We start from the raw sequence: 24789 nt of genomic DNA on the forward strand, positions 1-24789 counted from the left end.
TAATCGTCAAAATAAAAGTCTGAACTTAAGGGATTCATACTTTTTTGTTTATGAACATTTCTTCCCATTTATTACAGCTATGGGGTAAAATGCATCAAAAACTATGTTTTTATATGTCCATTTTCCCTCTCTTTTCAGGTCTAACGCGCATTAATAACCTTTATTTAGTATATAAGAGACTTTAATATGGCAATTATTGTCTAATAGAAGTCCCGCTCCAGAAATTAAATTAAATGTTGAAACTCCTAAAAACCCATTTCTGCTCATCATTATAATGTACTTTTATAAATTTTGTTATATAAAAAAAATCCCGTAATGTCTTAAAAGTGGCTAACCCAACTTTAATATGTACGTTCACCTTCATCAGTATATAAATGGATCTGAGTCCCCAGCTTTATCTCAAAACATCTATCCACTGCTCACCTGCAGCTCAAAAGCAGAGCCCCCACACGGGGATAGGATTGGTTCCCTGGGTGTGTGATTTAATAAACCCTGGCTGTTTGACTATCTGTGAGGGTTTTCCCCCCTCACTTATACATTTTTAAAGCATATAACAAGGTACAAAACTTCATATTCAGTGAATGGTTATTTAATGAAGGGTGGCATGGTGGTGCAGCAGGTAGTGTCGCAGTCACACAGCTCCAGGGACCTGCAGGTTGTGGGTTTGATTCCCGCCCCGGGTGACTGTCTGTGAGGAGTGTGGGGTGTTCTCCATGTGTCTGCGCGGGTTTCCTCCGTGTGACTGTCTGTGAGGAGTGTGGGGTGTTCTCCCTGTGTCTGCGCGGGTTTCCTCCGTGTGACTGTCTGTGAGGAGTGTGGGGTGTTCTCCCTGTGTCTGCGCGGGTTTCCTCCGGGTGACTGTCTGTGAGGAGTGTGGTGTGTTCTCCCTGTGTCTGCGCGAGTTTCCTCCGGGTGACTGTCTGTGAGGAGTGTGGTGTGTTCTCCGTGACCGCGTGGGTTTCCTCCGGGTGACTGTCTGTGAGGAGTGTGGTGTGTTCTCCCTGTGTCTGCGCGAGTTTCCTCCGGGTGACTGTCTGTGAGGAGTGTGGTGTGTTCTCCGTGACCGCGTGGGTTTCCTCCGGGTGACTGTCTGTGAGGAGTGTGGTGTGTTCTCCCTGTGTCCGCGTGGGTTTCCTCCGGGTGACTGTCTGTGATGAGTGTGGTGTGTTCTCCCTGTGTCCGCGTGGGTTTCCTCCCACAATCCAAAAACACACGTTGGTAGGTGGATTGGCGACTCAAAAGTGTCCATAGGTGTGAGTGTGTGAGTGAATGTGTGTGTGTGTGTGTGTGTGTGTGTTGCCCTGTGAAGGACTGGCGCCCCCCTCCAGGGTGTATTCCTACCTTGCGCCCAGTGATTCCAGGTAGGCTCTGGACCCACCGTGACCCTGAATTGGATAAGCGGTTACAGATAATGGATGGATGGATGGGTATTTAATAAAATTGAAGAATAACAGACTCTTACAAATATACTATCAAAAAATACATTTTATTTTTAAAAATTCAGCGTTGTACAAATAGTATCAAATTACATACTTCATACAATATATTTGATAACGGTTGTTGTTGTTGTTCATGTGAAACTTAGGAATTATGCAATGCGTCTGACCACATTAACATGTTATATTTATTTCAAAGTGTGAACAGAAAGCGAAAATTAGTCATTCATACTGAAAACACATCCCTTCTCTCCTAGATCTCTACATGCAGCTTTTGAAAAAAGTACCTGGCTTATTAATAATGTTCCCTTAATCTGTGAAAATATGCTGTCAAAATATTTTTTCCCCAGTTATGTCTCTCCTTCTTCAGCCACTATTCTCTCAATAGCTTCCCAATCAAGTTTACTCAGCATGCTGCCAGTGCTTTCTGAAAGGGTGTCCAGCTGGTGTTGATCTCCCCCCATCAGGTCCTGGACAGATAAAAAAAAAAAAGCACAATTCACACATGACATGGGTCTATATGATGGGAAAAAATATTTTCTTTGCTTCATGTGAAATCAAAAATGTGACTTAGTATAAAATTGTTAATGTTTATAAACTTACCTTACATTGTCCCAGTCAATAATGTCCATGTTTAACAATTAAGCAAGCTTTAAATTCACAGTTTTTGTAGCAACATGTAAACCACAATTCACCTGTTCAACCTACAGATTAACCTACAGGGTTTAAATAGAGTGTGATATATGCATACACAACATTCAACAACATTAGCTGTAAATTAGCTCGGTTTATCACTCTAGAGAGAACTGCTTCATACCTGCCCTCTGTCATTAACATGGTCGTGGCCAAGAATCCTGCGAATCTCAAGGGGCATGTCCCATGGACTGACCACCTCCCTCTCTGTGTCCCCCAGCTGAGAATGTGCTTGCTGACTTATTGTCTTCTGTGCTGCTGTGGATATGTTCAGTCCACTCTTGGGTCCTGTACGTTGTCAACAAACATGAACAATACATAAACCACAGTTTCTGTTACAACTGTCCATAAAACAAGGCAGAAGAAAGCTGACCTGCTGGATATGAATATATCTGAGTGAAAACCTACGTGGTGGTGTTATCCTCACTCTTGGTCTGCCTCTCAGGTCAGTCAGCATGCCCCTCCGTGTGACTTGGGACAGGCGATCAGCAGGAAGGGCACTTGCTAATTCAAAAAATAAATAAATAAACCAAGCACAGAAGAGTCAGAGATTCATATCCCTAATATTAAAATAATCTATCCAAACTCTATTATAGTTGCAAAGGAGGGTCAAATTATGTGTGTTTACACACACACACACAAACTTAAACAAACGTGCAAATGAGCTGAAAATAAATTCTTCGTTTAATTATTAATTTTAAGATTTGAAGGAAGGAATTAACCGGGTCTATGGAGTCCAAGTCTGTTGCTCAGAGTCCCGACTGGTCCTGATGCACTTCTCTTCTGCAGCACTACAGTCCTCCCAAGCGAGGAGGCCGAACGAGCTCGTCTTTGTGTAGTAGGGCTTTTCTTTTTGGTCCATGTAGGCTGGCTCCAATTCCTGCACAACAGTTCCCATCTTGTTAGTATTTGTCCACATTTCCAAGCCTAAAGTAGGGAGTATCTAGTAAATATTCTTTCAGATCCGTTTAGAAGGACTGGATACTTGCTGACCTGGTTCTTAAGTCTTGGTCCTGGGCTGAGGTGGTGCTCTTAGAGGCAGTAGGGAGGCTGAGGGGAGTGGTGAGCAGGTCTGTGATCAGACTGCAGGCTTCACTGGCCCTCTGGGAGTGGTGCGCCATCAGAATCATTCTTGGAGAAACAAAATTGTATTGTCTCAGGTGATGGAGCTCTGGGATGAGGTGGTGTTCACAATGCACATTCAATCCTCCAACACAGACTTCACCAATGTTCTTGTGGCTAAATGCTACAAACTCCTCATATAAATGTTCTAACAGGAACTGAGAGGACAGTCCCTTATTTTCAAAAGATATGCTGGATGTAAGTATTACTTACTTGTCTCTCTCCTCTTTGATTTTCTTGTTGATTGTCAAGTCTCTAGAGGATGTATTCTGTTAAAGGTTTCAGTAAAAAATTAAAATAAAACAGTATAGTAGACACCATAAATAAAATCAACTTTAATCAGAAAGAGTAGGCCATTGTCTACCATTGAGACAGGTGGAGTGAAAGGCTTGCGTTCCCTCGCTCTCTTTTCCTCCCTCTGTTTCCGGTACTCCACCATTCTCTCTTTTTGCTTCTTCCTCATCCAGGATCTCACCTCTTTCCTCTCCTCATTAACCTCAGCTCTTCTCTGTTGCTCCTCAAGCCTGTGTCATATAAAAACAGTAGCTGTGTAGATGTTTAGCTTTGAAATGCATTCTTCTTTTTCATTTCTGGATCATTGCATCATCACATTGCTTATACCAACCAGAACCAACTCTGCCAATATATATTGATCCATATATAAATTAACTTTCATCTGCATGGACATAAAGTTTTCAGACTGTACCGGTTCTGTCGGGCCACTGACGAAGAGAGATGCAACGCTGACGGTGAGAGAGCCCCCTCCTTCAGTAAATCTTTAAAGATATCTGCGACATCACTCAGGCCACTCAGACCCAAGGTTGTATCGGCCAGTCTGATTTTAAATAAATGAATAAATGAAAAAACACAGAATTTTAGGAGGATAAATACAGTTGGTTGTTATGCAACATGTTTTAACATCAAATAAGTAACACTTACATGTTAGAGTTGTCCATCAATGATTCAGTTAATTCTGTAGTAAAATAAGCAAACATTAAGCAAGATATTAAAACAACACACAATGATCACGAAACAACAAATAAGTCAGTGTATACATCAATTTTTACAAGTGTTTGTGATTACTTTATTAATTTGCTTTAGGCGTTTAACTCGGGTGACCAGACGTCCTCTTTTACCCGGACAGGTCCTCTTTTCTTAGACTTAAAAAATGCCCGGGCGGAATTTTGTTTTTCTAGCGCTTACATAGAACTTCGAGAAGCGTTTCATTCGCAAACTAGCCCCGCCCTCCCCTACTCCGATTGGTTCGCTTGAGTGAGAAGGGGGCGTGGTGAAGTAGCCTAAAATCTTCTAATTGGACAGTCTGACTGTAGCGCTACTGTTATTGGTCGATAACCTTCTCTGTAAACATTTAATTGGTCAGTCTGCACGTCAGTAGTCATCCACCATCTCAGATCTGGTCACCCTAGTTCAACTTTACGCTAGACACTAGAGAAGAACATCAGAACAAGTTAACCATGCTTGCTGCCAAGCTTGAGCTAGAGCAGCTTAAAGCCCCGCCCAGTGTTGGGCTGTGGAACAGTTGAGCTGCATTTAATATGTTTGGGATAGCTTTTTGTGATCCGAAACTAATCTTCTGCATCAGTACTTCTTCTTATTAATGCTTGTGTGGTGGAATGCCTGGAAATCTTCACATCAATGCTACATCTAATCTAAAGATGAGTGACTTGTTCTGACTGCAGAAAAATAGGAACACATTCATGTGATGCCTTGAAAGTGTCCAAAAACATCTAGAAATATAATGTAGAGGTTTTAATCAATGAAATTTAAACACATTTTTTTATTGTGGAAAAACAGAGCGAGGTGTACAGATCACTTACCCTGGCTGAAATTCCATGGGGCCTGCTCCGATTTCACTGAAATGATATAAGGATCAAGTTAAGCACTCAGTTCAGTTGAGAACTTGCACCATGTAATTAGAACTAACCCTGTGTCTTGTGCACGGAATAAAAATGTGCGTTTACAAGAAAAATCTATTTAATTTACTTAAAACTATACATATATATCCTACCTGTAGGGGAGATACAGACTTTCTGGGCCAAGCTTTGGGAGGATGAAGAAACTGGACAGAGAGAGGAGTGACCTTTCCAAGCAGGAGCGTTACTTCTTGGTGCAGAGGCTAAAAATCCTCTATCATTCTGATTTTCTTTCTCCTCCCCCTGGTTAGCTTGATCTCCAATATCAGGTACCATGTTTCGGAAGTTCTTTGCTGTTTAAAAGCATAATTTAAGTTCATATTAAAAAAATTGTATTTACATTTATTTAAACTGCCTTATGTTTAAGAAACATAACACAATAAAAAAAAACTAACCTTCCTCTATGAGCCTAACAGGAGTTTTCCTATACGACCGGTCCTCTTCACTTGGCATCAGTGCTGAGCCCAGGGTCTCTATGGTGTTCACCAACTGAAACAACATTAGCACAATCTGAACACTGTTCATAAAGTAATAACCAGTTTAAGTGAAAGCTAACACCAACAATGAAACTGAATGAATTTAGCTTAATTTACCAGTCTGGTGTTGGCAAACTCTTGGTCCATGTGGTCAGCAATGCTCTGTAATGCAGCCAGTTGGGTATCCATTTCAGCAAGACGAGAAGAGACTTGGCTCTGGGACAGCAGGCGTCGATCCACTGGCTGTTCTTCAGGAGCCCTGAAATTCGTCAGTAATTTGATGGAGAGTGGATCGCCACTGGGTCCTGGTTCTGCATTTACTGCAGCAGGGGGAGAACACTTTGTTGAAAGACCTGGAAGCAGTCCAAAAAAAATGTATGTAAATTATAAAAAAAAGAACACATGGTTATAAGTTTAGGCTCTTTCATTTCATACACCAAAATAGCAAAAATGTATTAGGCATTACACATGAAAAATAAGAACCCCTCACTACAAAACACACCAAAATCCTTTTAGACAAAAAAGCAGAATTACCTGGAAGTACATCATTCTGCTCTTCTGAAGTCAGTTCTGCATTGGTTGGGGCAGAGTTGGTCACAGAAGCTGCTAGAAGGTGAAGCTGAGCAGATGTAGGTGTAGAAGAGGTAGTGGGCAGGACAGGGGACTGAGAAGAGGGCAGGTCCTGCAGCAAACTGCCATCCTCCAGATCAACCACGCTGATAAACTTCCGACCTTCCAAGTTCTTAGAGAGACATTGACAAAGCTGAGTGCCCTACTATGGATTTTAATTACACACGTACATTTATATACTGCAGCTTTATATAGTTACAAATGATGGATCTTTGCTTACTGAAGTGCTGTCTTTAAGCTCATGAGACACGTAATCGGGGAAGCGCAGGTTGAGGAACACACTGGGAGGAATGACTGGGGTCACATCGATATGTTCACTTCCTGTAGGGGTCCCAGAAACATGGTTGAGATCAGACATCTAAAATATAGCTGTTTGTGGATTATTTGACTTAAATGTTCAACTACAAATCTAATGCAAACATTTTAAAGAGTCAAAACAAAACATTTACTTATGGATTTCCAAGCGCTTGGGGACTGGAAACTTGAGTTCTTTGTAATCTAATGTAAACTAAATGAATGATCTAACACCAAACTTACGAGCATAGGCAGACCTAGAAGCCTCAGGAAATTGGACTGAAACAGCTTTATCAGTAATGGTGCGAGGTGGCGCTAGAAGGAACAGCAGCAAAATATCACCAACATGAGTATGTCAAATTCAAAGCATAGGAATAAATTATTTACGAAAACTACAATGTTTCTCTTAATGAAAATGATCACATACTAGGGTCAGTGTTTGTGCAAGCATCCTGAATTTTAGGAGGTCGTTTCTGTGATGAGGCGAACGCATGAAGCTCTGCAGATGTGGAATAGGCCTCTGACAACAGCCTGTGACCAGACAGCATTGAGTCGAAGGAACCTGATGGTAATGGAGAGCATGTACTGTGAGGTAATATTTATTTATACAGAACACTAGAGCAGTTCAAAGACTAGAACCATATTCATATCTAACATCCTTTTGCAGAGAAATAAAGTATGGAAAAAGATAACTGGCACTTTAACAGAGGAGAGTGTATCTGTAAAAGTACTCACCTAAAGGAATTGCATAGCCATCGTCTGGAGTGGGTTCATCTTCCTCAGGCTGAAAACATAAAAGCCATATTTCAAGCCTAACCCTAATTTGAGTTTGTAGCCAACAATTTTCCAGTTACAGAACTCTGTAGTGTTCTACTAATGAAGATGCCACTTGCTGTACCTGAGATGGAGGAATAATTGAGTCCTCTGGTCGGAAGGTCACAGCTTTTTCTTCTTCCTTTTTCTCCTTTCTTTTCTCCTCTCTCCTTTTGAGCCTAATGGACATGAATTAAAAAGCATAAATCAAACAAAAAATACTACTGATACATTATGGTCTACCACTGGTGAAACGATGTTAGTATCCATCAGTACATAGAAATACGAGACATTTGAGCAGTCCTTCTTCTCTGATTTTAACCAGATCAAACGTGGGGAATGAGTGACTAAGAACAGAATTATGACAGCCTGTAAAAGAATGTGATCTGCAAATGAAAGGTGATGTAAGGCAGGTACCTCTTGCTGGATGGGGTACTGGATGTACTTTTGTGTTGTGGGACTATGTTTGCTTTCAGGAGCTGGAGCTTGGAATCATGTCTTTGTTTACTCCCTGCAGCCCACACCGTCAGCTCTTCCAGCGGGATCAGACGAGGAGTATGCACAGGAGGTGCACTGTATTTCAAACCCTACAGGTCAAAACACAGTACCTGTAATTGATATCACCGATTGATGCCATACTTATACATTAGGGCTGTAATCAGTACTTTTAATCAACATAATCTTGAGGATCATATTGATTATTTTAATTCTGTTATGTCCCCAATGTGTGTTCATGTGCTGTCCCTTTAAAACCACGCTACCAAGCTGTAGTCACATGATTCTGCCCCAATCTGCCACACTGAAGCAACCTAAACGCAGAGGCTGACCAAGTGACTCGAGAAGCTAGTATTCAAGAAAAACACAGCGTCTGTGATTTGAACTTGCTGTGTTTTGACTATAATTAAGACGATAATGACAAAAAGAAGTCAAACGTAAACGCTGAGAAAAAACAGTTTCAGCGACTAAATATAAAGAGTGCTCAGAAAACAAGGGAGGAACAAGCTCCCAGCAATATTAGAAAACATATTCCATATTTAATACTGGAGCATATTTACAGTACAAGCCTCGTCACTGAACTATGGCGGGTAACTGAGGGTCAAAAATACAAAATGATCGTTCATTAATCGTAATCGTGGTGAAATTTACAATTAATCGTGATATTGATTTGTGCTCATATCGCCCAGCACTATTATAAGTGCATTCATTTAAATATTACAAAGAAATTTAAAATTATTTTGTCATTTATTTTGAACAGACAGTTCCAAAGCTGTTATTTTCATCTCAGGTGTTTTTGGACTGTGGGAGGAAACCCAAGCAGACACAGGGAGAAAACACCACACTCCTCACAGTCACCCGGAGGAAACCCACGCAGACACAGAGAGAACACACCACACACATCACAGACAGTCACCCGGAGGAAACCCACGCAGACACAGGGAGAACACACCACACTCCTCACAGTCACCCGGAGGAAACCTACGCAGACACAGGGAGAACACACCACACTCCTCACAGACAGTCACCCGGAGGAAACCCACGCAGACACAGGGAGAACACACCACACTCCTCATAGACAGTCACCCGGAAGAAACCCACGCAGACACAGGGAGAACACACCACACTCCTCATAGACAGTCACCCGGAAGAAACCCACGCAGACACAGGGAGAACACACCACACTCCTCACAGACAGTCACCCAGAGCAGGACTCAAACCCACAACCTCCAGGTCCCTGGAGCTGTGTGACTGCGACACCTACCTGCTGCGCCACCGTGCCGCCCCAGAGACTTTCCAAACATCGTAAATTTTCCTTTCTATTTTTTAAGTTTAAAAATATGACTCTCAAATTCTGAATGTTAGTTCATCTAGCACCATTTAGCATGGGGCCTGAAATGTTACTAGTGTAAAGCACATTAATACATACAACACTTGGTGGGTCCGGTTCAACACGTAGCAGCTGAAGTCTGGGGTAGTGGGCCATCGCTGCAGAGCTAGGTGTAGGCTGCCTCACTGGAGCAGAGAGAGGGATATGAGGCAGCTGGATGTGCGGAGTCTGTGCCGGAGCAGGAAAACGCAGCAGAGGAAGCCCTGTGTGGGTTGCAGGAGGCAGGTGGAAAATTTCTCCTACTGGCCCCCTTTCTGATGAGCCTTCTGGGACACGAAGTTCAGCTTGTTTAGGGTACTGGCTAAGGTTTAGGTGTGGTGGAGGTGCAGTGGGTTCTGTACGCCTCCTATTGTTCTCCTCAGCTTTCTTGATCACACTGGATTCATACTGACCATTGAGTAGAAGGGGCTGAGAAGCCCAGGCTTCTCTCACTGAGACAGGGGGAGGGGGTCTATGTAGAGTTGTTTGTGGAGGGGGCAGCTGAAGAAGCTTCAGTCCTTGTATTAATGGCTCTGTCCTTTCTCTGGGGTTTAAAACATTAGAGGGTGGCTTTGAGGGACCTTGATTATCTACAGTGGTCAGAAGCCCTTCAGAGGAAGCAATAAAAGGCCTGTCTCTTGGCTGGTCATCCCTAGACCAATCTGAACGGATGGTCAGCTGCTGGCTTTTCTACAATCAGAACAAACAGAAGGAAATATAGGTATTATATTAGTATCTAAACAATTACATTGGTCAAAACCTAATTAAAATATCTCAGTTGCAAGGCTTTTTACCTGAGGGTTGAGTCTTGAGTTAATAGGACTACTCCTTTCTTCACACGGATCCTGTACAGGTTCTGTGCCCACACTGAAAGGCTGGTGGTCAGCAGCACTAATCCCCTTCTGGGGTTCAGGAGCAGAGACGGGCTTATTTGAATTCACTTGTCTTAAGTTTTGAGGACTATGAGAAGACTGTACCACAGCTTGCAAACTGGCTTGGGCCTGTGGTTGTGCAGATGCAGTGTTTTGGGAGGCAGGCACTCTGAGCTGTTCTAGCAGTGGGTTAGTTTGGGAAAGGGGCAGGTTTGCAAAGGAGGCTCCCACCACTTGCATAAGACTCATGAAGTTAATCTGTTGCAACTAAAGGATAACAGACCGTTAAAAGAAGGCAACATTGTATGTAAAAATGCATTACAATAAATCACTAAACTTTCACTTACTTGCACTAATCTAAAAAGCTCATCCTGGAGTAGCTGTCTCACAGGGTCTGGGTGTGTATTTGCGATGTTCTCGGTCTGTGCTCCACCAAGAGAATGGACCGTAGTTTCAGGTGGAATTAGAGGGTGAGACAGAGAAGGGCATTCCTGGTCAGTCTGCTGAAGAGATGTTGATTCCGGAGCCTGATGTACAGGGCTAATTGTATAACAGTAAAAACAACACAAAATTACTCATAAACTATGAAAATGGAGCATTAAAGTGCCCAACTACAACTGTCAGAAGTTTCACATTGGCATTCCAATATGTGACAAATCACACAGTCAAATAGGAAACGGTGAATATATGTAAATAAGCATAAAGACAAACCTCAGCTTAGTACTAAGCATAGCTCATGTACTTGCCTGAACGCAGTTTCTTCTTTTTCACGTTCACCATGGGTACTGTCAACTGTACCACCACCCTCAGATCTGTGAAAGACATCATCATCTTCACATCAGTTCATCCGAGTTAGATACAGAGCTAAAACAATCCACACTCTCTTTGGCGTTCGGTCCATCACATTGTCCAGGAGCTTTGTTTATTCTTCAACCATAGCAACCTTTGTGACTTTATGTCTCTGCCAGATGACACTCTGCTTTATGTAAAGGCTGAATGTTTCAACAAACCATATTCATGAAGCTAAACAGAGTAGAAATGCAGATCTAGATCAGGTCCCATGTTTTTTTAGTTACTTTAGTAATAGGGATACTTTCAGACTTTTTTTTATTATAACTGCAATTTAAAATACTTATAAAAGTGGCTACAGACAATGAATGAATGAATGTATGTTCACAAGAGATGCAGTAGCTACAGCCTACATTATCAACATCCTTATCAACAGACGCATGAGTGGTTATTTTAATGTACAAAAAGCCTATGAACATGATAATCACAACCTCACATTGTTTTATATCAGAGTCAGAGTACTGTTCAACCAAATGAAGTCAAAATTAGATATTTTCTCCAAAGTCATTCAGCCCTACTAGAGATAAAACCACAGCATGCCTTAAATGTGTGGTTTACATTCAATTCTACCACATGGACTCACTGAGTTTCAGGGGAGTTGTCAGTTGTAGCGAGGCATTCCAGATCTGCCAATGTTAACAGCTGAGAAAGATCACAAATCTCTGTTAAAGTTAGAAAGTAACCACAGTTTACTACAATGCTTTGACTTGATACAGATGTTTTAACATATTCCTGTTCACCTGTCCTTTGGGTCCGCTAAATGTTTTGCTCTGGGTCTTGATTTGAACAGAAATATTAGGTTCAAATAAACGCCCTTCAGTGGTTTCCACACTACTGCTACAATCTGCTAAAAAAAAGGCCATTAAGCAGAAATGAGAAATCTTCAGAGACATTACATAAATGTTTGCTGGGATTTTTCAGGCTGGTCACTGCAGCAAGTTCATACCGTCTGATTCAGAGACTGGGAACAATTCCCTCTCACTCCTAATGTCCTCTTCTTTCATCCCAGTATCAGAAGTGATGTCCTCTTCTTCAGACAAATTGGAGATCCTCTGGTCTTCGTGAACGTCACACACCCTGCAGAATAAAACTTCATTCATTCATTCATTATCTGTAACCCTTATCCAATTCAGGATTGCGGTGGGTCCAGAGCCTACCTGCAATCATTGGGCGCAAGGCAGGAATACACCCTGGAGGGGGCACCAGTCCTTAACAGGGCAACACACACAGTCACACATTCACACCTACGGACACTTTGGAGTCGCCAATCTACCAACGTGTGTTTTTGGACCGTGGGAGGAAACCGGAGCACCCGGAGGATACCCACGCAGACACAGGGAGAACACACCACACTACTCACAGTGAGTCACCCGGCGGAAACCCATGCAGACACAGGGAGAACACACCACACTCCTCACAGACAGTCACCCGGAGCGGGAATCGAACCCACAACCTCCAGGTCTCTGGAGCTGTGTGACTGCGACACCGTGCCGCCCCAGAATAAAAGAAATAATGCTGCTTACATCTTAAGGGGGCATGTTGCACAACTTTTCCACAAGTAACACACCTCCCTGGATCTTAATGAAATGTCTGTGACATGCTTTGTTCAAAATACCATGTTGATCAAACAAAAATGATAATGTTCGTACCCTGTTTCGGCCACTGTTGAGAACAAGTTTGCTTTCAAGTGCTAGGAGTGAGCCCGGAGCATCATAAAAGCTTGCTTTTAGTCTGATTCGCTTTGTTCTACACCTTCTCCATATTTGTTTCAGTCATATTTATTCAGTACACTTATATCTCCACATTGCACCTGCTTGGAATTGTTAAATCTCATTTATTTACAAAGCAGTGGTTACTCACCTAGAGCTCAGTCCCTGCTGAGAGTCCAGATCTGGCAGGGTAATAGGAGTCCCTGCAGAGGCAGGATAACCAGTATCTACGCTGCTTTCTCTCTCCTTCTTCCATCCAAAGTCGGGCTGCACAACTGGAGCCACAGTTAACTCCCTCTCTGGAGCCTGGGCCAAGAGAGAAAACATGTTTAAATAATGAATCTTTATGTTCTTGAACAAAACAACAGATCCATTTTGATCAAGTTCCTTTTAAATGTATTTATTCCAAATATTAACTCACCTGTAGCTGGGCACAGTGCTTGTCAATGCTCAGCAGGGCTGTTGTATATCTTTTCTCCAGCAGGCTATAAGCGAACAAAACAGCAGGAGCCGAGGTTTTGGCCCTGATTACCACTGGCTCACTGGCAACGTCTGGTTTCTTCCTGCTGTGCTGAGTGACCAGGACACTTCTGTCCACCCAGCGGAGCATCCATTCCAGCAGCCTGCCCAGACGGGGAAACTGGGCCTCCATCTTAGTGTCCAGCTCCAGCTGCAGGTCAACATCAGGGAGGGAGATGACCTTAAATGGGTAGTGTTCTGTTTGTGGGGCTAATGGCAAATGAACAGAGCTCAGTGGTGCCTCACTGGGGACTTTGCCACCCTGCTTGCGACGGCTAAATAATCCTGGCTGTTTACCAAGGAAAGGATGCACAGACATGTTGGTTCTAGCAGGGTGGCTCTCACTGAGTATAGATGGAGCAACACTGATTGAAGGTGGCTCCAGATTTTCTGTAAGAAAGCAATGGCCGGCGCGGAAAACAGGGAGCAGGATGTCCCGTTTCCGTCCAGTTTTGCGGCGTTTGAGCATGGTCAGCATGTCAAAGCAGTCAGAATGAAGCTCTCTGTCCCGCAGCTGTGATGAATTGCTGCTCAGCAGAGGGAGCTCAGAGTCCTCTGTGTAAAGGAGGTCCTTCTCCAAAACATAGCTGAAAAAAAGCTCCAAAAAGCAGAGATACTCATCATCCTCAAGCTCAAACGCCCATGTTCCCACAGCTGGTAAAGCAGGATCTTTATCATTCCCTTGCTCGTTTGTTGACACCTGGACACCTCCTTTGTTCACAGACTTTGGGCTTCCATCTCCTTTTCTTTCTTGCTTTGAACTTACAGATCTCTCCTGAGCTCTGTGTGACTTTGGGCTGAAAAGAAAAAGAAAAAAAGGGCTGAAGTGTGCAGTTATTCTATCTCTTTGTTTATATTTCTGTGTCATCTTTTTAAATGTATATGTTACTGCAATGTATTATATGTATATCAGGTAGAGAGAAGTGTAATTTTTCTCCTCCTAATTTACATTGTATTGTATTTTATTGTTGTACCTGTAAAGTGATTTGGCTTGCATGTCTGGAGAGAGAGGCTCTGATAGGGTATCAGCAGTGTCACACTCACTGCCCACTAGGGGTTGCTCAAAGTCAGTCAACGTGCTGTTGCTTAAGCTAGTGCCCAGAGAGAATCGTCTTAAAACGGTTGCTGCTCCTCCCCTGTCTTCTTCTTCATCCCTCTCCCAAAGATGTCGCTCCAGCGGGGACAGATACTTTGCCACACGTCTTTCCTCTCGATAGCGCTGTCTCCGCAGGTCCTGGATTAGCAACATCATTGTCTCACAAGCATCCTCATCCTCACCATGACCTGAATGTGTGTCTATGTATAAATAAATCCATAAAGTCAGTTATTTAAAAATATAAATCAATATTTTAAAAGCACATCAGAACATCCATTTTGTTTTCAAAAACTACATTAACTTGGTTACAGACAAATAAATTGTATGTGTATAATGTAACATGCTACATTTATTAACTTTTCTATGAATTAAGTAATAATAATAACCCTTTTATTACATATATTATAGCAATGCAGGAAATGTGTATTTAACCTTGTTTTGAAGTAGAGCTCTTCACCGTGCAGGGTCCTAATCTGTGCGTCAGTGAGCTGTATTTGTCCCGTAGCGGCACCCGGACGGATTCCTCCTCATCTGGAAACATCCTAACTAGTGTCTCTGCCACCTTGACGTTAGGGAGAAGACAGCACAGGATTTAGATATTGAATAGAGCCCATGAGTGAATACACAGTGTGTTCTGAGTGGACTGGCCTTTACCATAGGAATAGGAGGCAGTTCAGCCACTAGACTGAGAACCAAGTCCTGCAGTATCTCTTCAGTACCAAGGAAACGAGAGAAGGGTAGGAGGCGGCAAGCCCAGTGTAGGGCATCCTCACACAGCTCAGAGATGTTGACATCTGTAACCTGCAGCGTAACGCACCCCATGTGCCAATATATCACATTAATTGTAGGGTATATGTAATTGACATTATCTGAGAACACTTAGATGTAAGTCATCATTCACAATGTTACATGACCCCCACCTACACCTCTTATGACACCTGACATAAAAGTATATAAACTTCTAAAAGGACTTGTCAACAAGCTTAATTTAGGATGGATAACAACTGACATATGTTGAGCATTACTGTTCAGCTTAATGATTGTAGTGTACTACACCTGAACATCTTGAGACTTGCTCCTAGCAGTCTGGTATTTTCTACAGGAGAGAGTGAGCTGATCACGAGCATGTAACATCCAGCAAAGGCCACACAACTCCCTGAAGCATACTAAGAAACACAAAGACCACAATCATTTAATGAAGAAAAGAAAAGGAAAGAAAGAAAGAAAGAAAGAAAAGAAAAGAAAAGAAAAGAAAAGAAAGAAAGAAAGAAAGAAAGAAAGAAAGAAAGAAAGAAAGAAAGAAAGAAAGAAAGAAAGAAAGAAAGAAAGAAAGAAAGAAAGAAAGAAAGAAAGAAAGAAAGAAAAGAAAAGAAAAAGAAAGAAAGAAAGAAAAGGAAAGAAAAGAAAGAAAAGGAAAGGAAAGAAAAGAAAGAAAGAAAAGGAAAAAGAGAGAAAGAAAAGGAAAGAAAGAAAGAAAGAAAAGGAAAGAAAAAGAAAGAAAGAAAGAAAGAAAGAAAGAAAGAAAGAAAGAAAGAAAACAAAGAAAAGTAAAGAAAACAAAGAAAGAAAGAAAACAAAGAAAAGGAAAGAAAACAAAGAAAGAAAGAAAGAAAGAAAGAAAGAAAGAAAAGGAAAGAAAGAAAGAAAGAAAGAAAGAAAGAAAGAAAGAAAGAAAAGGAAAGAAAACAAAGAAAAGGAAAGAAAAAGAAAGAAAGAAAGAAAAGGGGAAGAAAGAAAAAGATAACCATACCTCCAAAAAACATACACACCTATGGTCTGTTTAGAAACACTGTCCATGTCTCCCTGTCCGCTGTGCCTTGTTCTGAAAAACCCACGGTGATCAGTAAACCTCTTCAATCCCTCTGGTAGGATGTCATCTTTAGACATAACATTTCCCTTTCTGACCTGTTAACAAAACAAACCATAAAACAGCCAGTCCTTGAAGATGAATTCAGCAAATTTTATACAAATCTCTGAACTAAAATGACAAAAGTATTTACCTTGCGAAAGATTTGGCGGCAGTGGCACAGGCTGTTTATGTACCACTGGGCAGCAGGCCGGGAACAGTGGGCAGCTCTGAACAGCAGCAGCACTCTCTGCAACACTCCAGCAATGTGACAGCGCAACTCCCTCTCCACAGCCAACAGTCCAAATTCAACTGAGTCCTAGAAAAAAACATTTTCTTTAAACAGGTTCCAGGAATATAGGTAACACCTCTGGATCATCTTTACTGGCACATTTTCACCCCTTTCAGTCCCAAGGGGTGTTTTTACTGTTTAATCACAGAGTGTTTTGTGTACCTGTGTATTTGGAGCAGGCTGTGGACAGTACAGGGGAGGGGCAGGAAGATAAAATGCAGGAGGCACAAGTGTGGGTAATGAGGAGGCATGCTTTTTGGCCGAGTCCAGCAGCTGGGTAAGGGGCTGAGAGACGATATCCACCTCAGCCATGACAGAGGCCTTAAGGATCTCCTGCACAGAGGACTGCAGTAACTCCATATCCTCTACTTCCACTATATGGGAGAGAGAATAAAATAGTAAAAAGAGGAACACCATGATATTGTAATCTGTGATAAGTCTGTGTCATTTTCTATGCACCAAGTGATTCCATTGATATTTCTTTAAGAAAAGAAATAAAAAATGACGAAGCACGAACCTGTGCCAGTTATGAAAGAATGTCCACTTCCATCACAACCAGTCAGGCAGCCCATTAATGACTCTAACTGGGTCTGAAAGATACAGCCAGGCTGCAGTTCCACTGGGAGGTGTAGCTCTTTCCATTTCAACCTAAAGCAAAATTCTAATTAAAAACTCTTTTTTTTAATTGCTGACAAACCCAAAGCAAGTTAAAGAAAACATAACATTCAAAATACTATCATTTGTCATGAGTGCAGAACACTAATTGTCTCTAACTGTAGAATCCTACCTGGAGAAAGCAAAAACACACCTGCTGAAGTCATAGTGCTCTCTGCAGTAGATGGTGTAGGCTAGGCCAAGAGAGGCAGCTGTCTTCCAGTCCCCAAGGCTATGGGCAAACCACACAGCTTCAGGGATCAATCCACCCAGCAGGAGGAGCTCCAGAGCATATTCCACCGTCCAAACCTCTGAAAGGTGCTGTGATCGCACTGCAGCTGCCACCTTGCTTTGAGACAGATGCACCATTCTCTGCCTTGACACTGAAAATAATAACCGTACAAATGTTACTTTGCTAGCACTTTTATCAACCCACTGTTCACTTACTCGCTGTCTTACTTTTAAGTTCAGCTTAATAGTGTTGTTACTCACAAAGAGGCAGATGTTGAGGTGGCAGGACGTCCACATTGTGTGGTGGGAAGATGGCAAGAGGCCGGTTGGTGAAGTAGGAGGCCATGAATCTGCCCAGAGACTGCACCACTGCACAGGCAGATTCGCTGTTCACATTTTGTGGGAGCCAACCCACAATGTCAGTCTCACCTGTAGAGAAGGAAACGTATTCCTCTGTTTGTATATGAATTATTTTTTAATTATTTGATTTACTGTATATTCTAATCCTTACCACTGTATTCTTGGTTATCTTCTGTCACATGACCACCTTGAGATTGCAGGCGCCTGGCCATGGAGTCGCACATGGCCTGGGCCTCCTTCAGCCGATACTGGAACAACTGTCCAAACAGAAGAGCGAGGCAATAGCGCGTCTCCAGAAAACACCTCCGTGGACCAACTGCTTGACACAAAAACAAGTGTCTTTGACTGAGGTTTGTGTGTATCATTTTATTCTAACTATAATGACCATGAAAGGTCAAAATGACATGGTGAAATGTTTACCTCTCTCCCTCTCTGCCCACAACTGGACTCTCCAAGCCTGGACACACTCACTGTATTCACCTAAAATGAAGTGCTTTTCTCCTGCAGACAAAGCAATGATTAAATATTTCAGAATTTACCCCAGATCTATCTAAAGCTGTCTGATATACCTACAAATTCACTGGTTGACAGAGGCTGACCTGTTATGCTGTGCAGGGCATGGCTATCCTCCAGAAGGTCTCCAGCTCTTTGTAGAGCCTCCTGTATTTGGGAAATTATATTTGATATGTTCTCCACTTCCTTGCTCTGGTTTCCTGTGTTTCTTTGACTGTACAGGTCAGTCTGGTACCTTAAGGCCTGCTTGTACAATTCCCTCCATATAGTTACTAATCTGAAAAAGAGCAAAACACATTCTATAGCACATTCTGACTAGACTGTCTCATTCTGTAACCTTAAAAAAAATCAAGAGAACCTGTTTGAAGGTCTGGTTAGAGGTGGTAGCTCTGATGTCACCGCCTCAGCCTCTTTGTCTTCTTTTAATAGCGGGACAAGGAACAAATCGGAAGGACAAGCAGAACAGTCATTCTCTCCCTGATAAACTGTCCTCTGAATTAAACAATATGTCTGGTCCAGACTCTTAGATGCCTCCTGGAGTACAAGAAGTGCCGCCTTGAAGTTCTGAGAGCAACGAGTGCTGGCTGAACTCGAAGGCAAGAAAAAACGTGCAAAACGCTGAACGAGGTCCACCACCACCCTAAAGCAACTGCTGCTTCCCTTGCGAGAGGAGTCCCATGGCAGGAAGCAGAGCAAAGATCTGAGAAGGTCCAATATATGAGAGGTCCAGGTTCTTCCATCTTCTCTGTAAGGCTGCACAAGAGGGAGAGCAATCTGGAGCATACGGGCCAGCCGAACAGCACAGGAGATGGAATATTTCAGCAAGCGCTCTCTCTGAGCCATGATCCCACCTAGAGACACTCCGAGGGCCCAGGCTGTTAGTAGATTTCTCCGTACCATGGCCAGTTCCTCCGGGAGAGCTGAGGAACTTGGCTCTGAGTCTTCTAGGTTTGACAGGGCCTGGGCATGGAGGGTATCAAACATTGAGGCGAATTCTAGCCTCCCACCATCCTCCATAGCTGAAATCGTGTACTGACCTACGTCTGAATCTTCATCATCGATCTCAACCTTGAGAACCACAAAAAAACACAGATTGTTGATAGAAAACATCTAACAGACAAAATAATGTTATGGACAAATGCATAAAACTCAAGTGAGCATTTGACTGACCTGGGTTCTCTCAGTTGTCAGTTTCAAGCCCCCTGGGTCTTGTAGAAATAGAGGTAGAGTTGATACAGGTGTTTCTTTCTCTTTAAGTGACAAAAGACTAGCTGTGAACTTCATAGTGGACATTGACTCCATTTTGGATCTGACCTGAGGCTGAAACAAACAGATACATACAGATAAGAAAAGGATGAATTCTTTGAAACACAAAATGAAATAAAATTTTTACTTGTCTGTTTTTTTTTTTTATCCAACTTACTTGCTCTGAGCCCAGTATTTTCTGCACTCTCTCCAGTCCTTGGGCTGTTTCCAGCAGGAGACTGCTCATCAGTGAAACAGATGAGGGCTGACTGGGCATCTTCAACATAGTGACCATGTAACCATCTGACACAATGAGGCAAGGTAGCCTTGGGTGCCAAGTCACGGAGTATCGCTGTCTCATCGGGTCATGGAGAGACACACTGGAGCTGGAGAGGGCATCATCTGGTGACTGCAAAGGCACCGGAGGTCTGCAGAGAACAATTATTCACGTTAAGGTTAAGGAACGTCATGGAAAACTGATTTCATGCATATGAGCACACATGCATTAAAGAATTCCTAAAATATCATTATGAAACATGCCAAAAAAAGAAACACAGAGAACTGCATCAAAAAAGCAGTCTTAAAGCAGTGGTGCCACAAGTGGTAAAAGTGTTTTGAGATCATTAGTCGTGACGGTGCTATTACTGTTCTAGTACTTACATGTAACAGCACAAAATGACCATGTTGGAAGAGGAAAAAAAAGAGAGCAAATGACTAGAGGTGTATGATGAGGAGAAAAGAAAGCATGATGAAAAGGGATAGGGATCAGAACAAGACAACTAATAAAACTATTAATGAAAAGAAAATGGGTTCAATGAGTTTAGGATTTAAACAGAGGAACTGAAAGTAGTACAGATTCAGTAACAGCATTATCTCAGTGTAGAATAGTCATCTTTAATACGAGATACGATAATATCAAATATTAACATCTGTCAAACATTGAGAAAGTATATTATGCCAACACCTGTTGATCAATGTGCAGATTTATTTAACAATATTTCTTAACATGAAGTAATATGTTAGCAATTCCACTCACCTGTACGTAACCAGTGGGTGAAGAGGTAGGAAGTGCGCTGGGCCAAACTCAATGTCACATCCAGAGGTGGAGAGAGAGACTAGACCACCCAAGCGTGCCAGGAAGAGAAGGGAGCCTCTCTTCAGAACACAGGCAAGGTAGAGCCCTTCCGGACTCCAGCTCACACAGCCCACCCAATACGACCTGCGGGCAAATGCGGGCCATTAAAAGTGGCTAAGGTTTAACCGTTTGGTGGGCCATAAAGGCTTGTGTTGGATTTTTACTTACCTCACATATTTTGATGGGATATTGAGCTTCTGACTGCCACAGCCACCCAATGAACTGGAAAGAGTCACAAAGTTCTGGACACTTATGAACAATACCTGAGTAGCCTAAAGGGTATAAGGGAAATATATTTTAAAGACAATAGAAAAGCCTTTAATGATAATTGGGATGCACTGGTATAGCAATTACTGACTGGTGGAGATAGTTTAACATTCTTCATGAACATAACTACTACAAACATTTCCTAATAGTCCAGGGTGACCTATATATTTTGCTCTTCCACAGTATAATAAATGCTTTTCACAAGGCAAATTATCTTCTGATTCCACTTGCAATAATGATCTGCAGAAGTCAACTTACCCTTGGGTCTTTCTGGTTAATGATTATCGCTAATAGTTGCCCATCAGGTGAAAAAGCTGGTACCAGTGCTCCTCTTGACTTCACAGGTCGACATGGAGGTGCAAGCTGATTGAGTGGATAGGTTTTGGTCACCCATTGCACACTGTAACCTTCAGAACTGTAATAAATACAGACTTTGATTAAAGGCAATGAAAAGCAATCAAAAATGTCCCTCTTTTACTTGTCCGTGTAATCAAACCTGAGTTTGCTCAGCCAGGTGTGCTCCCACTGGATCTTTAGAAAGGTGACAATCAGCTGGTCTTCATGGGTGAAGACCAAAGCACTAAGGCAAACATCACCCACAGTCTGGATAAGGACACGGAGTAGAACATGCATCAAAATGCTGTCTGATCATTTGTGTAAGAGAATAAACAGAACCCAAATTACTCTCACTTGGCTCTGGACAAACACAGAATGAAGAGATGTTTCCTTGTCTTTGGAGGAGGGTAGCTGTGTGTTTTCTGAGGACGCTATCTGACTCCAGCGGCCTTTGATGGTAGTATCCCGTGGGCTGTTCAGATCTTGCGGCACCAGGCACTCCCAGAGAAAAATCTGCCCAGTGAAAGTTACCAGTAGGACCCTCTTTCCATCCCCAGAGACCACCAGAGAGAGGCGCAGTGAAGTTGCTATAGATGCAATGAAAAATAGCTCAATCAGTGAAATATTTCCACATCCATATAAAAAGGGTGAGAGCACACAATAATGGCATCTACCTTTACTCACAGAAACCAGCTCAAACACTGCAGACGCAGCCGTAACCATCTTTAAGGAGTCTTTGTCTCTATTCCACAGAAAAAGTTCTCCAGAGACCAATATTCCAGCCAGCCATAAACCTATCAAGAGACAGAACAAATGAGAAGTTCCAATGCTTCACAAAAGCTGTGCAAGAACATTTGTGCTCAAAGCTCACCGTTCTGCGACCCGGACATTGTCAGCACTCTTGGCAATAACGGATGCAGTTTTGGAGTCTTCTTCTTGGTCTGCCCTGACATCAGGTTGATCTCATTGATCCGAGTGTCATCCAAAAGGAAGATACCTTCCTTTTCCTAAAACACAAAAAGGGCATTTTTGCTCAAAGGATGGTGGCATATTTGCAAAATAAAACTTCATTACATTCAAAAAATTGTTGTCCTCTAAATATTAAAAAGGTGTTGCCCTGATCCAGCCTCTGTGTGTCCTGTACAAGATCCTGGCCTTGTCTCATCTACACTATCATGCTTGGCCATGCTGTTTTATCTCAGATTAACTCTGCACCTATTTTTAACTCACACAGAATCACTGATCACCTTCTCCTTCGTCAGACTCATACATCACTAATATTCTACATTCACATTACTATAACCCATTCATCTGTCATCAGTTCACTTTTACTTCTGTTCTGTTCTCTGTTGTGTCTCCGGTGTCGACCCGAGGAGGATGGGTTCCCCGTATGAGTCTTGGTTCCTTCCAAGGTTTCTTCCTCGTGTGCTGAGGGAGTTTTTTCTTTGTCACTGTTGCCCCTGGCTCATAGGAGGCTTGGACCTGGATCTCTGTAAAGCTGCTTTGTGATGAGCGGCACGGTGGTGCTGCAAGTAGTGTCGCAGTCACACAGCTCCAGGGACCTGGAGGTTGTGGGTTCGATTCCCGCTCCGGGTGACTGTCTGTGAGGAGTGTGGTGTGTTCTCCCTGTGTCTGCGTGGGTTTCCTCCGGGTGACTGTCTGTGAGGAGTGTGGTGTGTTCTCCCTGTGTCTGCGTGGGTTTCCTCCGGGTGACAGTCTGTGAGGAGTGTGGTGTGTTCTCTCTGTGTCTGTGTGGGTTTCCTCCGGGTGACAGTCTGTGAGGAGTGTGGTGTGTTCTCCCTGTGTCTGCGTGGGTTTCCTCCGGGTGACTGTCTGTGAGGAGTGTGGTGTGTTCTCCCTGTGTCTGCGTGGGTTTCCTCCGGGTGACTGTCTGTGAGGAGCGTGGTGTGTTCTCCCTGTGTCTGCGTGGGTTTCCTCCGGGTGACTGTCTGTGAGGAGCGTGGTGTGTTCTCCCTGTGTCTGCGTGGGTTTCCTCCGGGTGACTGTCTGTGAGGAGTGTTCTCCCACAGTCCAAAAACACACGTTGGTAGGTGAATTGGCGACTAAAAATTGTCCGTAGGTGTGAGTGTGTGAATGAATGTTTGTTGCCCTGCGCCCAATGATTCCAGGTAGGCTCTGGACCCACCGTAACCCTGAACTGGATAACGGTTACAGATAAAGAATGAATGAATGATTGATAAATTGATAAATCTAATAAAACCTGAGTCCGCCTCCCCAGCTTAATTCCCACTTAAATTTCAGGAAGGACTTAAGACAACAATGAGTTCAGTTGGAAAGAAAAAGGAAACTTCTCCTGCTCCTCTGACGTTTCTCCTGAGAAAATCTTGGTAATCTCACGTGTTATGTACTTCATATTCAGCACTGTTGGAGACATAGTTTAAAATTAAACAAAGGCCAGGGATTTACCTGATAAAGTGTTGTAAAAAATATGTTGTGTTTTAAAAAAGACATTTAAACATTCCCTTGCTTTATTAAATAGCTCCTACAACTCAGTAAGTCCTCCCAACGCATCACTTTATTTTGAAATGGCGTCATCAGCAGGGCTCCGTTCTCAGGTCAGTATCAAGTACCGTGAAAACCGTCTCACCTTTCCAAGCCAACAGAATTTGGGCCATGGCTTTTTCCGCTTGATGCTGGACGACAGAAGGACCTCGAACTTGATCTCCATGGCTAAAGAGCCTGATAGGACCTTCAGATTCCCTGCTTTCTTCGGTTTTCAAATCAATGCTGTCCATATTCTGACTGAGGGCATAATGGCCAAATAACTGTAGATCCAGTTCCTCTAACTGCTTTCTGAAATTAAAAAAATGGGCAAGTTTACGTTCCCTTTTCAGTTATCTGGCTGCAAAGAAACATATTTAACGTTAACAATGAGTAAATGAACGATAACCAGTTGGTTGTTCGACGCGTTATAACATAGTTGGAAGATGAATATAAAAATGCATAAAACGAGACATAAACATTAAATGTGAGACATGGATTCGCACGTTAACAACTGAATATCAAGCTTAACGTAACGCGTTTCAAAGCTCTGCATTATTTATGCCACATATCCGTTTGAACTTCTCACTGACGCTAACCTCAGAAACTGACCGTTAGCTAATGTAGTGATAGCACGTCAGGCTAAAAACGAGTGAGAAAACGACCAAAACCTATAAAACACGCCCGGCACTGGTTTAATTATCATCTCTGGCCCACACTTACCGTCATTCCATATTCACACAAAACACGTAAGCTATCTTTTAAGCCTTTGTTGACAGTCCATGAGCCTGATTTCGAATCTCCCTCCGCTTCAAAAGCTACACTGTACTGAACTACATTTCCCATGATTCGCAGCTGGTTGCCATGGAGCAAGACGCATCCGTGGACACACCCACAAATAATTCACGCTCTATTTTTACATCTTTGTATTGAACAATAAAGTTTGGCCTAAACAGATAACTGTAATAACATCTTCAGCATTTATTGTTTCTTTTGCCTTTATTAGTCAAATAAAATTTTCAAGAGACTTGCTTTCTCCTTTAAATAACTCTGCAGTGACGATTTTTCAAATTCAAAGCTTACAAGCTGGCTACATTTTCT

At 42.6% G+C, this 24789-nt stretch overlaps 1 protein-coding gene across 3 annotated transcripts; it reads right to left on the reverse strand.

The window, feature by feature from the left end:
• Nucleotides 1-1506: 1506 nt before the first annotated feature.
• On the reverse strand, nucleotides 1507-24512 carry cplane1 (ciliogenesis and planar polarity effector 1). Of its 3 annotated transcripts, none has more exons than XM_066651097.1 (54): nucleotides 24412-24512; nucleotides 23795-24000; nucleotides 22058-22193; nucleotides 21861-21980; nucleotides 21541-21773; nucleotides 21347-21453; nucleotides 21109-21265; nucleotides 20752-20855; nucleotides 20485-20667; nucleotides 19627-19876; nucleotides 19374-19523; nucleotides 18562-19271; nucleotides 18290-18480; nucleotides 18111-18191; nucleotides 17842-18006; nucleotides 17592-17759; nucleotides 17254-17482; nucleotides 16963-17093; nucleotides 16608-16819; nucleotides 16308-16472; nucleotides 16077-16212; nucleotides 15364-15473; nucleotides 14962-15108; nucleotides 14740-14869; nucleotides 14186-14507; nucleotides 13114-14008; nucleotides 12844-12998; nucleotides 11930-12060; nucleotides 11724-11827; nucleotides 11567-11625; nucleotides 10881-10946; nucleotides 10482-10674; nucleotides 10057-10401; nucleotides 9323-9952; nucleotides 7816-7985; nucleotides 7484-7577; nucleotides 7321-7369; nucleotides 7013-7147; nucleotides 6829-6900; nucleotides 6512-6612; nucleotides 6196-6403; nucleotides 5779-6014; nucleotides 5581-5674; nucleotides 5281-5478; nucleotides 5090-5125; nucleotides 4191-4224; nucleotides 3958-4086; nucleotides 3616-3775; nucleotides 3465-3520; nucleotides 3123-3260; nucleotides 2852-3009; nucleotides 2538-2633; nucleotides 2254-2417; nucleotides 1507-1906 (listed from the first exon to the last, which is right to left on the reverse strand). In XM_066651097.1, exons 2-54 carry the CDS (start codon nucleotides 23873-23875, stop codon nucleotides 1787-1789), a joined length of 9444 nt encoding a protein of 3147 aa, XP_066507194.1. In that variant the 5' UTR covers nucleotides 23876-24000; nucleotides 24412-24512; the 3' UTR covers nucleotides 1507-1786. The 3 variants fall into 3 exon arrangements, with proteins under 3 accessions (XP_066507194.1, XP_066507195.1, XP_066507192.1); XM_066651098.1 differs by having other exon boundaries at nucleotides 5779-5981; nucleotides 11724-11830; XM_066651095.1 differs by having other exon boundaries at nucleotides 11724-11830.
• Between the last annotated feature and the right edge of the window lie 277 nt (nucleotides 24513-24789).

Source organism: Hoplias malabaricus, chromosome 18 (assembly GCF_029633855.1).
Source record: "Hoplias malabaricus isolate fHopMal1 chromosome 18, fHopMal1.hap1, whole genome shotgun sequence".
NCBI classification, from domain to species: domain Eukaryota; kingdom Metazoa; phylum Chordata; class Actinopteri; order Characiformes; family Erythrinidae; genus Hoplias; species Hoplias malabaricus.

What these genes read in the sequence shown, in the direction of transcription:
- cplane1 (XM_066651095.1), bottom strand. Translation starts at nt 23,875, where the DNA reads ATGGAGATCAAGTTCGAGGTCCTTCTGTCGTCCAGCATCAAGCGGAAA. An exon ending in AGATAACCAAGAATACAGTG is followed by an intron (nt 17,760 to 17,841) that starts GTAAGGATTAGA and finishes CCTTCTCTACAG; the next exon opens with GTGAGACTGACATTGTGGGT. An exon ending in GAGCACTATGACTTCAGCAG is followed by an intron (nt 17,094 to 17,253) that starts GTGTGTTTTTGC and finishes ATTTTGCTTTAG; the next exon opens with GTTGAAATGGAAAGAGCTAC.